The sequence below is a fragment of the Corvus kubaryi genome, unplaced genomic scaffold (assembly GCF_017639235.1).
Source record: "Corvus kubaryi isolate FWS band 111438036 unplaced genomic scaffold, C.kubaryi_AGA036_p1.0 37264, whole genome shotgun sequence".
Classification (NCBI taxonomy): domain Eukaryota; kingdom Metazoa; phylum Chordata; class Aves; order Passeriformes; family Corvidae; genus Corvus; species Corvus kubaryi.
The window spans coordinates 2,077,841-2,094,404 of NW_024581079.1; the positions used below are offsets into that span (position 1 = coordinate 2,077,841).

The window sequence follows — 16,564 nt, forward strand, 5'->3', positions numbered from 1 at the left end:
AAAAAGCCTGAATCTATCACATATTTTGCTGAAAAAACAGGCTCAGTCCTCTTAGGCAATGTTCAACTTAAAAACAACCCGGGGTGGAATGGACCTTTGGGTTAAGGAAGGCAGCAGGATAACACCTGAAGTCTCAGGGAGCAGTTCCACAGGGAGGCAGGTTATCCATCTTCCCTTCCTGCCAACTCCAACCTAACCACCACCAACGTGCACAATCCACACAAAGGGCAAGGTGAGGGACCAAGCTTTCACATTAGGTGTAATAGAAAAACATTCTTTACTCTGCAAGTGTCTTTACAAATATATATTTATATATTTAAGCCCATTTCAGGCCATAAAAGCCCATAAAAAACAACCAGTACCTTTTTGAACAAGAGAAACTGCAGAAGCCTGAGGTGACAGACTCCCACCCAGGAGGGGCTGCTCTGGCGCTTCTCTGAAGGCCTTTAGTTAGCACATAAAACCATCTCAAAAATCCTTTGATGTGAAAGGAGGGGCACCATTCTTACCCCACCTTCCCCACTCTCTGTATGAGGTAAACTGGGATCACTTTTACATCATCACTTTAGAAAGGAGATGTTGTATCCTGAAGACCAGCTTTTCCAAGAACATTTGTGAACGGGTTAAAAGGTAAGATGTGTGGATCCAACCATAATGTGCTGTTGTCTCAAAATAGAAGAAGTTGATACTAAAAAGCTATTCCAGATACATACAAGTACAAACACTAGAGCTGGTCAGAAAGATTCAGTTTCAACTTTTTTTTTTTTAAAAGCAGGGAAAATTTTCTGCAGTGTGGCTTTTCATTTCCCCTCTCCTCACTTTTATACCAGTTCCATAAACCCTTCTGAAAAAAATCACGTGTCTGTTGTCAGAGTGCAAAGTCCATCCAAATCTCGTGTTTCAGTTCACTATCTCTACACTTTACAAATCCTGATGGCAAACCAAAAGGTCTCAATTTAACTTAGCAAAAGTGATATCTAGAAAATATTCAACACCAAGAGGTCTTACAAAAAAACTTGAGACTACTAAGGCATTCTAAGGCACAGTGTTTTGGAAGAAGTGCTTTCTCCCTGTAGTGTTGCTTTATACACATCACGTGTGCGAGTCCGAGGGATGCATGGAGCTGCAGATGGATGCCATGGCTTCTCCCAAGCAGGGAATTCCACCATCTGCTGCTGTTTCAGACGTAGGCTCCCAACGCTGCGTGGAATTCAGTGAGACATTGCACCAGCTGCTGAAACTTGGGTCTCTCCTCAGGATCTAGGGCCCAACAGCAGGCCATCACAGCAAACCTGGAACACAGAGGCACACAGAGCACAGGGGAACGTCAGCCAGGCAAACACAGCCCCAGCCTGAAAGGCAAAACAGCATTTGCCACTGGAAAACTGGCTGAGCAACCAGAGATCGACAAGGAGCCCTGGATCTTACGGTTCACAATGCTGAACAGCTCCTCCCAAGGATGGACACCAGGAATGACGAGCAAAGGGGCTGTGACCAGAGGTGCTGGGTTGATTTAGGATATGACCCATGGCAATCCAGGCAGGAGCAGTACACAGGTCACTGGAAATTGCTCAATTGCCGTAAAAGCATGGAATGGTTTGGGTGGGAAGGGATCTTGAAGATCATCCCATTCCAGCCCCTTCCACTAGCCCAGTGTGCTCCAAGCCCCCCTCCAACCTGGCCTTGGACACTTCCAGGGATGGGGCAGCCACAGCTTCTCTTGGCAACCTGTGCCAGGGCCTCCCCACCCTCACAGGCAGGAATTCCTTCCCAATATCCCATCTAACACTGCCCTCTGGCAGTGGGAAGCTGTTCCCTCTTGTCCTGTCACTCCATCCCTTGTCCCAAGTCCCTTCCCAGCTCTCTTGGAGCCTGTTTAGGCACTGGAAGGGGCTCTAAGGTCTCCCTGGAGCCTCCTCTGGTCCAGGCTGAACATTCCCAGACTGTCTCCAGAGCAGAGGGGCTCCAGCTGTCAGAGTATCTCCATGGCCTCCTCTGGACTCGCTCCATCAGTTCCACATCCCCAGAGCTGGAGGCAGTGCTCCATGAGGAATGTTTACCCCAGGGTTTGTCTGACAGGCAGAACAAACAGGCAGGGAAAGGCAAGCCCAGCTCTCTCTTTGGCCAGCCTGGCTTAACACACCAAACACAAAGCAGCCCCTTTGTCCTTCCCCAGCAGAGGCACTCACAGTTCATCAGGGCAGTTGATGGGTTGAGCTATTCGATAGCCATCCTTTAAATAAGCTGCCATCTCGAAGGGGTCGATGTCCACGTACGGGGTCTGTCCCAGGGTCATCAGCTCCCACAGCGTCACCCCGAAGGCCCACTGCAAAGGAATAGGGCAGGCATTAAGGAAACATGCTGAACCCCCAGAGCTCCTCCAGGCAGGGCACAAATCAGCTGTAAGGAAGATTACACACACAGTAAGAAAGCTTTACAGAAATGCTCTATATAACCAAATTCAATGTGTCTGGAATTAGGCTAATTAAGAATCACAGAACTGGCGTTAAATTGCCCAGAGAAGCTGTGGCTGCCCAATCCCTGGAAGTATCCAAGGCCAGGCTGGATGGGGCTTGGAGCATCCTGGGCTAGTTGAAGGTGTCCCTGTCCATGGCAGGGGGTAGGATCCAGATGGTCTTAAGGTCTCTTCCAACCCAAACCAACCTGTGATTCTAAGAAGTTGAACTAAACTTAAAATCTTAGTGCACTAAGATTTCAGTGCTAAAAATCATGTGTTTTTTAACAAGACATTACAGAACACCTAAATCTAAACAAAACTGAACACTGCACCATTGTCTAGTATAAAACTGTTATCTACTGTTTTACATTTTACTTCTCCAAAATGTCTCAAAATGCCTCAAAGAAGTCTGTGAAATTCAAAGGCTCAGAAGAGCAGACTGAATAAAATTTTAATTTTTTGATTCCGAATCATCTGTGTATTTGGAGAGTATGCTCAGGAACAGGACTCAGGGAAAAAAAGAGATTTCATCTCAGCAAACCTGACAGCTGGATCAGCATTCAACACATTCAGCCGACAATCCTTGCCAGAAGGAGCTCAAAGTGATGAAAAATCCATCAATTAATGCACGCATAAGCTGAGTACAAGGAAAATGATTTATTATCTGGTATCCAGGGACCCGGGAGAGCAAACAGAAATGGGACTGACACTGCATGCTTGTGACTCACTGCTCAAGTTACACATCATCGTTTATTAAAAAGGGGCAGAATCCTGCAAGGCTCACACGATTCTTGTTTTAATCAAGAGAAATCCCACCACTGCCTTGAGCAAAGCCTTAGGGAAGGAATGTTTTCAGGTGGGAAGGGCAGAGAAGGGCAGGGGTGCAGATGTGGCCACGCTCCAAACAGCCACAGAAGGATATAAAGCCCCTTTTTACCCGCGGTGGAGAAGAGTGGTGAGGGACAAGGGGTGGTCATGAAGATGAGATAAAGGGTGATTCAAGCAAAACCACTCTGGGAATACAGCTCTTCTAACTCCATAGGTAGCTGCATAAAAATAGCACGAAGAAGTGCAGAGCTTCATGTCCAACAGCAGGAAAACCACGGAATTAAGATTCAGCAGGAATCGTGGTTTGTTTTCCTACACTCTGGCTGACTGATAGAGCTGCTGGCAGGGGAGCAACACATTATTGGGAAAGTTTCAAGCCAGCGAACACATTTGAAGGAAAGTCATCCAAAAAGCAAGCCTGGAACACGTCCCATGGCATCTCTGCAGACGCAGACACTGTTTGTACCACACTTCATCACCCGTTCCCTGTTACATGGACCGGGTTTGTTCCTACCAAACCCACAAAAACATCTGACATCAGCTTTTTGTGAAAAGAGTCCAGGTAGATGCAAAGCTGATACTTAGGGCAGATGGTGTTTTCTACACCCAGAAAAAATGTCCACTTTTGAACTCTATGAAACTCAGATGGTCACGTGTCTGCAGTTAGAACTGTGTGTTAAAAGGCGGGTGGCATTTATCCCTGTGCAATGAAAAAAGGACTTCTGGGTTAAAATGGGCTGGAAGAGATGCTGAATTGCATTGGAGTTTTCAAAAATGGTTACATTACTGAGATTTACTCATCCTAATAAAATTCCACATCTCACTGCCACTGTTACATAAGCTTTGATTTCCCAGTCCTCACAAACAGCAAATGCTTTCATGTTCCAGATTTAAAAAAAAAAAAAGTAGAAATAAAAAAACCCCACCATTTAATTGAGTTCATTTAGCACTCTAAAAACATGCTTTTACAGGCAACCTCCATTTCCTTTTCTGTCTTCAAGTTTGGTGTAACACAAACCCCCACATGTTTTCCAATGAATACACATGGAGCAGAGCTGGAAACTTCCCTTCCTTCCTTCTTTTCCTTGTTGTTTATGTGGCTGCAGCACTAGTACAGAGACCAAGGAGGAAAAAAAAAACAACCAAAACTTCTCTAAAATTTCCCAAACTGGCACCTGACCACCATCCTGGATGGGAGGCATCCAAGGACACCGAGGGAGCAGGCTGAGGTCACTGCAACAGTGCTCTTATCTTTGAAAGGTCACCTCCCACCAGGGGAGGTTCCTGGTCACTGGAATAAAGGCATCCTCTGGAAGAGCTGGGATCCAGGGAACTATGGGCCACATAGTCAAACATCAGCTCCTGCTACTGTTAGGGAGCTCCTGTTATCCTGGAACTTGCTCCCATGAGTAGGAAGCACAGAGACATCTGGGAAGAGCCAGTGTGGATTCATGAAGGGAAGCTGTGCCTGACCAGATCTTTGCTGAGCAGACGGAGCACAGGGTGAACAATGGATGTCCACCTTGACTTCCAGAGGGTGCTGGGGCACTGCCCAGGCTCCCCAGGGAATGGGCACAGCCCCGAGGCTGCCAGAGCTCCAGGAGCACTGGGACAATGCTCCAGGGATGGGGTGGGATTGTTGGGGTGTCTGTGCAGGGCCAGGAGCTGGATTGATGATCCCGGTGGGTCCCTTGCAACTTGAAATATTCTATGAAAAGCAGACTAGTTCCAGTACAGCTCCCTGAACTTGATTGTGTTTCCTGCCAAGGGAACAGGGAGCAAGGGGCAATGTGGGTGTGCACAAAAGGCCTGACTGAGCCCTGAGCCATCTGCCATGAGCAGCTGATGCAGGAGTGGGTGCAGAGATGCTGCTCTGAACAGGCCACTGTTATCTATCCAGTGCCATGATCCCCTGCCTCAAGCTCTGGGGTCCCCAACATCACAAGGATGTGGAGCTGCTGCAGTGAGTCCAGAGGAGGCCACAGAGATCCTCCAAGGGCTGGAGTCCCTCTGCGCTGGAGCCAGGCTGGGAGGGCTGTGGGGGTTCACCCAAAGAAGAGAAGGCTCCAGGGACACATCACAGCACCTTCCAGTGCCTAAAGGGGCTCCAGGAGAGCTGCAGAGGGACTATGGAGAAGGGATGGAAGGACAGGGCACTGGGGAATGGCCAGAGGGCAGCATCAGATGGGATTTTGGAAGAATTTCTTCCTTGGGAGAGTGGTGAGGCCCTGGCACAGGTTGCCCAGAGAAGCTGGGGCTGATCCATGCCTGGAAGTGTTCCAGGCCAGGCTGGACAGGGCTTGGAGCAACCTGGGCTAGTGGAAGGTGTCCCTGCCCATGGCAGGGGGTGGAACTGGATGGGCTTTAAGGTCCCTCCCAACCCAAGCCATTCTGGGATTCAGTGATTCTCCAACAGCTGATAAAAGAGAAAAATGTCAACAAAACACATTTTCAAAATATAAGAGGCGGGGAAAAAAACCTCACCACATCACTAGCACTGGAAAATTCATTGTTGACCAGGCTTTCCAGAGCCATCCAGCGGACTGGTCTGTTCTCGTTGTCCCCCAGGCAGTGGTAGTCCATGGGGAACAGGTCCCGGGACAGCGCGTTGTCCGTGATCTTCACCTGCAGTGCATCGTCAATGCTGGGCACAGAGAACAGCACGTTCAGCCAAGCCAGCAGCACAGCTTCACAGCAAACAGTTCAGCTCAGCCCTAAATTGCAGACTCAGGATCTAACTGGGGAGTGCTAATCCACATCTCAAGCACTGGCACTCTCCTGCATCAAGACACACTTACTCTGTGATTAGCAAATATTATCACAGCACCTATTTATTCTGTGCCAACTGATAAGCACTAAAGAAATCAGCAGGCTTGATTAAATAAAACCAAACATTTACAAGTGCAAAAAAATACCGTTAAAGCAAACAAGTAACTGCCTCAAGTTACTCCTGCTCCTTGGGAGATGCCCTATCAGAGCAATTAAACACCTTTTAGCTCTAGTACTTCTGTGGCAATAATGAGGCAAAGATCTAAGCAAAGCAAGAGCCAGTAACCTCTTTAAGCAACCAGTTCTCTTTGTGGTCCAAAAGCTTGTCTCCAATCAAGCCATCTGGTGAAAAACTGTTTATTCCCTCCACAAGATATTGATGCTTGTCAGAAATAGGGTACTAAGGGAAACTTATTTTAATCAAGAAAAGATGACTTGAGATAGCTCAGAGAATTTGCCCCCTCTGGGGTGTGATTCAAACTCTTTGAACTTAAAACTGTGTGTAATAAAGTTCAGTGTTCTCATGAACAGATGATGTCAGAATATGGCAAAGATGTTGGCTTCAGCATTGTAGGGCAAAAATACAGAAGGAACGTTGGGTTGGGGGCACTGTAACAAATTGGTTTTTGTTGTCTTCTCATCTTGCCAATTATTTATTTATTTTGATGAGAAAAATGAAATATAAATGCTCAATCTGTGTGGTTCCCTCTTTACTATCTCAGATACCTTTTTATTTATCTTATCTCTATGCACTTTCAGGCCAGTTTGTTATCCTCAAAATTTACAGACCAGGATCTAGTCATTGTTCAGGGAATTTCCTAGAAGACCCACCTGAAAACAAATGCAATCCAAAGGGAAGTTCCCCAGCGATTAGAGAGCCCTGACTTGTGTAATCCTCATGTCCACTGTAATTAGACCCAACTGTGTCAAAGGGACATGAGACCAAAAGCATTTCCTCCCTTAAACCTGCCAAGATCACTGGAATCCTGGCTCCCTTCCCAAAATTAGGACACGGGTCTGATGCACTTCCCAGCCTTTCACCACCCAGAGCAAACCTGGGGAACAAGGAGGGGCAGGTGGAACGAAGTCCTTCAGGGGACCCTGGATGTCCCTGATGTTTGTGATCTCTGTCTCCTGTGTCCCACTTCCTCCTCAGTGTGCTCACCAGTGAGGAAAGGCAGCAGAAATGAGGAACAGAATCTCTCATCCTGAGCATCCTTACATGGCACAAGAGCAGATGGAGAGTGAGCAGAGATGGTGGTCACTGAGTGACTGGGTTTCTAGAAGGCCACCAAACACCTCCATCTCTGCATTTTGGGGTATAGTCCAGCTTGAAGATGGTCTCAAACCCCACTCTGGCATTCCTGCCATTCCAGAGCACATTTGCATCTATCCATCATTTGGCAACTAAGAAATCTACCAAAGAACAAAGTCTTTAACTCAATTTTTAAGGGAAAAAAATGAAGAAAACCAACTTCAAACAAAAATCTATCCATCAATAAACTGTCAAAGATATTCCAAGATTTATTAAAGTTGAAGGGAAGCTTTAATTCTTTCCAAGCCTTTGAAAAAGTGATAGACAAACCCAGCTGAAGCATTTACAGAGAGGATGTTCTGTGTCCTTTAAAACCACTCTTCCTGCTTCTCCTTGGCTTTGGAGGAAAACAATTTCACGGACCAAACCAGTGACCCAGAACCTGCCTTCTGAAGAGCAGCTCAGGCTGACTGCAGGGAGCTGCAGCTGCTGAGGGGACAGTACTCACACGCAGTTCCTGGCAGCCAGGTCTTTGTGGATGACCTCCCGTCTGGCCAGGTAGCTCATCCCACAGGCGATCTGGATGGCCATATGTACAAGATCCTGCTGGGAGATGGCCTGCAAGAGCCCAGAGCAGCAACCATCAGCCCCTTCAGCCCAGCACCTGCAGGGTTACTGGGTTTGCTGGGTCCCAGTGCCCCCTCCCCTCCCCTTGTAGTCCTCACAGACACGACCACCTACTGACACTCATGGAGGTGCCTCACTTTTAACTTCTTTTTTTGATGTGCCAAGGGAAAATATTCCCATCTTGCAACTGCCTCACTCTTTGTATCTACTTTTCCTTTGATTAGAGGTGGACATAGACAAAAATGGTCCATTTTACCCCTCTTCCCACACCTTTTTCACTTTGTTTCCCTGGAAACCAGCTTACTTCCAGTCAAAATCCTTTTTGCTCTCCAAAACTAGTGTCAAAGGCTGTTCCTGCAGCACCTTTTGCAACTTCACTGTCCCATCATAATTAAAATCTTCCACGCATTTATAGCTTGGGATACCAAAAGTAGTATCAGCAAATCTGAAATTTCTCCATACACAATTTCCCCTAACTTAATCCATAATTTTCTCTATTTGTTGATATTATTTTAGGATGCATTGATTGAGCTCCTACCCTAATGAGATGTGACTCAGCTTCCTGCCCTCTGAACACCCAGGATAAACAGCCAGGAATGTTTTCCTGGTGGGAATCAAGGCAAACACTTGCTGGGGAGCCACCTCTGCAGTTCTCCTGCTGTCACACCAAACAGGAGAGTGCCACAACCATTCCTCTGGTGGCACAAACTCTGGTGCCAGACCAACTGGAGACTTAAGGGGCACAAAGTCCCCCATGCCCGAGGGTACCTGAGGATTGTTGGCTTCCACCAACTTGCACTGTCGCAGGAAGAGTTTAAGGTTCCCCCAGTTCATGTAGGGCAGCAGCACCATTGGTTTCTCTCCCTCCTCTATACAGACATGAGTGATAGGCAGCAGATTCCTGGAAGACAGAGAAATTCCTAACCTTATGGAACTGGAATTTGATAAAAATACTTTTGATTCCTAAACGTGGTAACAAAATTAATTCAGCATGGAAGAACAGCATTGAATCTTGTATTAGGAGATGCAGAGCACAACATGTCCGAGTAATTGAAGCCCCAGACATTACTTCTTTTAATAAACAAAATATTTGACTACTTTCCTGTTAGGAAGAACCCTCCAAATGTTTTCACTTGGTCCAAGAGGGCTGACATAAACTGTTGTGAATACAGGTTATTTACCATTTGTACTCAGAAGTGCTATATCCTGAACTGCTAAGTGTAGCATTCTAAATCAACTACAGATATAAAACATATAATTCCGTTACAGCAGTTTAATAAAAAAAAAGTCACGACATCATGTTTGATTCACTGCAAAGTGACAGAACAGAACATTTGAGTTCTGAACCAGCCACTTTAAAGGTCCTTTCCAAGCCTTTTGTGGCTCAGGTAACCCCCACACTGCAGTGACTCTGCCCATCTTCCTCAGAAGGAATATATTATTTTATATATATATATATCAATATGTAAATTCATAGAAACTCAAACCAAACTGGATACAGTTTCAATTTCCATTAATCACTTTTTAAAATACCTGTATTTTCCATTGGAAACCATTAGTAAAAGTCACCAATGACTTACAATTGTTTTTAATTTTGACTTTTGAATTTTCTTGCTCTTTCCTGAAGATTTCTCACAGCCAGGTGTCACATCCATGAGCTCTAGAGACCCATGAAGGTCCCAGCTTTAAAGGCAGGGTAGGGGAGAAAAGCTTTTTGGAATTTTTTTAAAGAGTTTGCCTTATAAAAGGGAGGACAAGAGCTCATTTGGAATGATGAGAGCGGGGCAGGTTCATTTGGTTTCTATTTTAAGTATGTTTCACCAAGAACCTGCTACTCCTGTATTTTAGGCAAGGCCTTTACTATATAAGGCTGGGGAAGCTGGGAATGTTCAGCCTGGAGAAGAGAAGGATCCAGGGAGACCTCAGAGTCCCTTCCAGGGCCTAAAGGGGCTCCAGGAGAGCTGGAGAGGGACTTGGGACAAGGCATGGAGGGACAGGACACAGGGAATGGCTTCCCACTGCCAGAGGGTAGGGATAGATGGGATCTTGGGAAGGAATTCTTCCATAGAGGGGTGGTGAGGCCCTGGCACAGGTTGTCCAGAGCTGCCCCATCCCTGGAAGTGTCCCAAGGCCAGGTTGGACGGGGCTTGGAGCACCCTGGTCTGGTGGAAGGTGTCCCTGCCCATGGCAGAAATGGGCTTTAAGGTCCCTTCCCACCCAAACCACCCCGGCATTCCGTGATTCTACAGAAGTGTTGCTGAATTCCCAACAAACAGCTCCCTCTTCCCAGGGAGCTTTAGCCCAGGTACTTCCACCTCACAGGGACATGGATTTGCCACCAGCCCTGCCTGCCCTACCTGTGGTGAAGCCCTCTGAGTTTACAGCTTTCCGTCAGCATCATTGTCACCTGCACCTCCGAGGCTTGATCTGAGGGAGAGAGGAACCACAGATAAACTTTGGAAACAAATCAACACATTAATTAAAATTCGGTCCAGATTTGCAAGTCACTTGAGGTCATTTGAGCACGAACAGAACTTGTTTGCCTCCTTTTTTAAAATGGCACTTACAAAAAGTCCCGAAGTTCAAGGCCAAGTTCTGAGGCTCATTTTTGCTGAAAGGAGTGGGGTGAAGCCCAGAAAGGAAATCAAGCACATTCCAGGTGCTGGCAGGGTGTAGCTCTGCACTTTCTGACAGCTTCTGGGCAGGCACAAGCCAGCTGCACTGGGCAGTGTGGTCCCATCCCCATCCTGCACAGGACTGGTGCCCATGGAAGCAGTGGCATATGCCAAGTGCTTCCCCACCACGGATGTGCTCCGAGGACACTGCTTTGCTGCTGAGTTACCACTGCAGGTACAGTTGTTTACTGCCCCATGGCTGGAGGCTGTTTATGTCTAGATGTACTTATCTCCATGCTCTCTGCTTGACACACTTGACTCTTGGTAACCTTAGAACTGTTTGCTGTTCTCTTCCCCACCTTTGAAAATGAATAAATAAATAAAACTCACTGCTGCCAGCTAAAACTCAGGCACCTGTGATAACTCCAGTGACCCACAGCAATCAGAGCATCCACAGGGCAGAAGCACAAGTGGTGCCTGGAACCCCTTCCCCAGCACCATTTGTGTATTTGGGGGGTTTTGCCCCCTTTGGTGGCAAGAAGCTCCAGGGAAGCTTAAGGAGACGTCAACGAGAGCTCTCCCAATCCCACCCTCCTCACACCTGGGAGCATTTTCCTCTTCTCCCTCGTGCTGGGACTAGTTCTGGCAGGGAGCTGGCACAGGAGAGCCCAGCACAGCCCAATGAGCTCTCCTTGCTGCACTAGAGGGAATTTACATTGTGGATGAGTCAAGCCAAGGTTTTACTGCCCTGGGAGGAAGAATAGGCAAGAAATCCTCTGCTCTTTTCCCTCCTTCAAGATCTGATCCTGCTCCCTGTACAGCCCTGACAGCCTTTCCTAACTGAGCCTGAGCCCTGCAAAAGAAAACAACTTTGGCTGAGTGAAGAATGATGGGAGCACTCTGGAGAAGCCCAGAGGTGCCACTAAATTAGTGACAATTATGGCTGCGGTATATTATGGGATACATCAACCAGTGTTTTTGGGCTCATCACTACAAGGACATTGAGGGCTGGAGCGTGTCCAGGGCAGGGAACGGAGCTGGGAAGGGGTTGGAGCCCCAGGAGCAGCTGAGGGAGCTGGGAAAGGGGCTCAGGCTGGAGCAAAGGAGGCTCAGGGGGGACCTTGTGGCTCTGCACAACTCCCTGACAGGAGGGGACAGCCGGGGGGGGGTCAGGCTCTGCTCCCAGGGAACAGGGACAGGACAGGAAGGAATGGCCTCAGGCTGGCCCAGGAGAGGTTTAAGCTGGATATTGGGGAGTATTTCTTGACAGAAAGGATGGTCAGACATGGGAACAGGCTGCCTGGGGCAGTGGTTGAGTCCTCACCCCTGGAGGGATTTAAATCTGTGTGGATGTGGCACTCGGGGACATGGGTCAGTGGTGGCCTTGGCAGTGCTGGGGGAATGGTTGGACTCGATGGCCTTGGGGGGGGTTTTTCCAACACCAACAAAGCCAGATATCCCTCAGTTTGATAACAAGTGCATATGTGGGGATGGTATGAACAGGTTCTTGCAGTGCAGGAGACACTTAAGCCATGGCCAGCTGAAGTCTCTGGTCTGCACTCCAACAGAGGCATGAGAAAGAGAAGGTCCTACCCCTGTGGGCTGGACACTTGATGAATTTGATACATATGAGACAGATGCAAAAGGCTTGGAAAGAGGAAAGAAAAACCAAGATCCTACATTAAAACGAAGTTACACAGCCCTGAATGACTGAATCAGGCAGTTCTAAAAGCCAGCATTAAAAATGGACGTGGCAAAGCAGATTCTGGTAAGTCAGAGGAGCAGGTTACCTGTACAGAGCTTCAGGTGTAAAAGCACTAATTACAGGGCCCAAAGACCTGAACCTCTTCACCCAGCACATGATGAAGGGAGGAAGGAGATTCCTGGGTGTGAGTTTAAGCTGATTAACTCCTCACACACCCTCTGGCCCTTGCTGAACTGGTTTGCTTTTAATTATAAGAGCCACCAAGCAATGATCTGAAGCTTTCAATCAGAGATTGTTTAAGAGTGGATTTAAAACCTACAGAACGAGTCAGGCTGGTTTGGACAATGCACCCATTCATTCATCTCCTCATGGTAGCTCTTCTGCCGATGCCTTTCCCTTTCCAGCACTCAGGGAAGTTTCCAGCAGGTCACTGTGACGTTCTGTTGTTTTCTCTCCACGTTACAGTGGTTGAGCACCCAAAAGGACGATTGACTCCCAGGCGAGTATATAAGGAAACTGAAATCTTATCTTGTGAAACAGTCCCACCATCCACATTGTGTTTGCTTATCAATATTATTTCCTTGTTTTCTGCATGGAAAAAAACGTACCCAACACCAACCAATTCAACAGACTCAGAGCAAACAATAGCAGTTCAAGGCTAATCTTCCCCCAGTTGAGACCAGTGCCAATTTAGAATCACCACACAATTTGATTATTGTGGGTTTGTACTAGATATAATTCAAAACACAATATTAATCACCACTTCTTGGAGTGATTCTTGTCAAAAGGGGGAAACAACACAAAAATACTGCTACTGCAACAGTCCCCACTGCAATCAGACTTCCTTTAAAGGCCATTTTCATCAGTCACAAAGAAGAAAGTTCAGTTAAACAAACTCTGCCACATTTAGTAGACTATAACCACTTTTGAGCAACCCACACACAGATCCTCACAGACCAGGACAAAGGTGATTCTGGCAATTTGACATTTTTGTTGTGAGGGCCTGGTGAATCTGACCATCCTGTACTGAAAACCCTTAAAACCAATCCAGCAAACCCACCATTTCTGGCTTTGATAAGAGAACCAGAGTCCCAGAGCCTAGCCAGTGACCGCTGTGCCACAGCAATCCCAGCTCGGTGAGACGTTGTTCCAAGGACATACTGAGATGAATCCTACTGATTTCATCTTCCTGCCTGGGCCAATGTAGAATCCCAAAATCCCCAAGCTGTGTCAATCCCTGAGTGTTACACTTCGTTTTCTTCTCAGAGCTGTTTGTGCAGCCACTCAAAGGAGACAGGGGAAGGATCCTGTCAAACCCACGGGATGCCCATGGGCTTTTCCGGCTCCTTTTGTCTGCCCCAGATCTGTGAAGCTGTGGGATATGAGCACAGCCACACACGCAGCTACAGAGGGGAGGGGGGGGAAGCCTCCCACAGAGCCAGAAACCTCTGAAATTACAGCAGCTGCTTGGAGACACAACTGAGGAGGTCACAGTTTCCCATTTATTAAATTTGGGCACCAGGAACAGCCCTGAATTTAAGTTGAGCGCTCCAGGGCGAGGCAACAAGGGCTTGTTGCAAGACTTCCTCAAAGCCGTGAAAAAAGCTAAATTGAGGTATTTACATTATTTGTGATTAAGAACATGTCAGTGCTCAGCCTTGAATGGAGTTGCAGTTGGATGGTCATGAGGAACAGCCAGGTTTCCATAAGGTGATCACGCACCAGCAGCTGAGAAACCAAAGAGCAGCAACTTCAGGTGAGTTCAGAGGAAGATGTAACACCCAGTAATATTCCAGATGTTCAATTAGGACCAAAGAAGTCCAACTTTCAGAAGGTGCTTAAAACAAGACTGAGATGGATGTAAATGCATTCCAGAGAGGAAGGTGCTCTCCAAGCCCTGGTTTTACCCAAAAGCCTGGCTGTGAAAGCCTGCCCTGAGGCCCAGAGCAAGAATAAGGCAGGATTCCAAGCTCTGACAGAGCTGCAGGTTTATCTCCTGATATCACAGGATTTGCATGCAGCCAGGCACAATGGGGCTCCTGGCACTGTTGATTTTATAGAAGAGGCTGATCCCTCTGTGCTGGGATGTGCTGGGGCCCCGCCTGGTTCAAGGGGAGAAAAAACACCTATTCCATTTTTACCAACTTCTCAAAATCCAGCTGCAAAAATGTATTTTAAAATCTTTGTTCATTATCACTCATCAACCACATGAAACATCAGGTGAAAAGATCTCAGGGAAGTTCTGTGATGACGTTAAATTGAAGGAAATTGCCTGCTCTGAGACCAGGCACTCATCAGCTGCAGGGCACCAGGCTCTGCTTTGCTAGGAAAAGTCACTCCACACCCCAAAGGACGTAGCAGAGATGAAAAGCAGCAATTACCTGGATATTGCAGAGGGTAACTGAGTAGCTGGATGCTTTCATGAGTCACTTTGTAAGTCAGACCTCCCAGAATCCCAAAATAGCAAAACACAGCTTAAGCAGGATCACAGAATCCTTTAGGTTGAAAAAGCCCTCCAAGATCGAGTCCAGTCATTCTCCCAGTGCTGCCAAAGCCACTCCTAACCCACATCCCCAAGTGCCACATCCTCCAGGGATGGGGACTCCACCACTGCCCTGGGCAGCTGTGCCAGGGCTGGACAGCCCTTTCTGGGAAGAAATTTTCCCTGATATCCAACCTAAACTTCCCCTGGGGTAATTTGAGGCAATTTCTTCTTGTCCTGTCCCTTGTTCCCTGGGAGAACAGACTGACACCCACTTCACTACAACCCCCTCTCAGGCAGCACTACAGTTTAAAAGACTTCTGATTGTAGAGTGGTCACTGAAATCTGTTTTTTCAGAAGACAAAGAAGAACCTGAAAATCCATGTAACCACAGGTTTCAAAATTGAACTAAGTCACATTTGAACCCTCTCACAGCCTGCTACAGGCAGTAACAGCAGATTCTCTCAGCACTCCTGTCAGAAGCACCTCAGCAAACGCTACAGCCAGGAGCTCCAAGGCTTCTGATGAATGTTTCCAACAGCAATATTTAAGATGTTTTACCTGCAGCTTTTCTCATCTTTGGACCATTTGTAATGGCTTGTTCCCCTGTGAACCTCTTCCTGCTTCATATTGCAAAGTAATATTCCCCCACATCACAACACTTACACAGCCCATTTTCTACACACCTGCCTGTTTTCACAAGCTTCTATTACCCTTATTATTTTTCAGCCTTGTGGGCTTTGCCAAATAACCCAAGTGCACAAGCTCTAGTTCTTGAAGGGTGACAGGCACACAGGCAGGCACACTGGTCACTGAGTGTTGCCACAGGAATTGAGAGTGCAGGACTAGAACAGTTCCAGGTGATAAATGCTCCCAGTATCAACACATCCTTGTTAATTACTGCTGCTTCTGCATTGTAATTAATTAGGCAGAACTGCTCCCAAGGCAGAATTTCACCCCAGTTCAAAGAGAATGCATGCCTGAGTATTGCTTTAACCCCTCTACACGAGTCTTTGGAAGAAACTCAACGCCCGTGCTCACATCTGTTGCACAGGACATTTTTAATGCTCCTATCAGGTAACTTTCACAACCTTCCTTCACCAGAAGGATGCTAAAGTGATGCCATGAAGATTTTTGACTTTTCTTTTATACCCCTGTTATACCTTTTTACAACTTCTGTATTCCTGGTGCTTTTTGCCTACATTCTTGGACTTGTTTGTCAAGCTGAGAGACTCAACATTTTAGAAGCTTTGTAGCCAGGGATCAGTGTGCCCCAGACCCCAAGGTCCTCTCCAGAACACATTCTGTAAACCAAGATAGAACCATCCAGGGGAAGGTTCCTTGGGGAGGGGGGCTCACTTGAGCCTCTCACTGGGGAATCTTTGATAGATCTGCTAATTAGTAACACCTATAATGTTATACCCAATGTTGGGGGGGGGGAACACACACACTCAGCGGGGTACATCTCGATGCATATGACCTGGATGTCTGCACCTAAGGATCCTTAAAAATAAACACCAAGGTAAAATCCCTTTTCCCCTTCTAACCGTGTATGACTCTTGATTTTAAGACCAGGAAAAGGCATCAAAGGAATGCAAGAAGTCATGATCCAACCTACTTTTTCATAGGCAGGAAGGAAAGTACATATAAAAAATATTTCAGCTTTAAAATTTCCAGAGGCCCTGGGAGTCAGACAGGGTCAAGTGGAGCATCCAATGCTTCCTCCTGCCACGGACTGAGCACAGGACACCGTGCTCCTGTTTGCAGCTCGGAGCTGCAGGAGGTGTTCAGGTCCTCACTTCCACACATCAACATCCCCCTGCTT

The 16,564-nt window shown here is 47.1% G+C and overlaps 1 protein-coding gene across 2 annotated transcripts in view; it reads right to left on the reverse strand.

Moving 5' to 3' along the window:
• Positions 1-258: 258 nt before the first annotated feature.
• Positions 259-16,564, reverse strand: part of RYK (receptor like tyrosine kinase) — a 55,526-nt gene continuing 39,220 nt past the window's right edge. For both annotated transcript variants that reach the window (XM_042024669.1, XM_042024668.1), the window contains exons 10-15: positions 10,295-10,364; positions 8,706-8,838; positions 7,819-7,928; positions 5,771-5,930; positions 2,190-2,326; positions 259-1,292 (exon numbers count right to left, since the gene is read on the reverse strand). In XM_042024669.1, the coding sequence (XP_041880603.1) occupies positions 1,181-1,292; positions 2,190-2,326; positions 5,771-5,930; positions 7,819-7,928; positions 8,706-8,838; positions 10,295-10,364 (722 nt within the window). In that variant the 3' untranslated portion in view covers positions 259-1,180. The remainder of the gene's footprint in view (positions 1,293-2,189; positions 2,327-5,770; positions 5,931-7,818; positions 7,929-8,705; positions 8,839-10,294; positions 10,365-16,564) is intronic.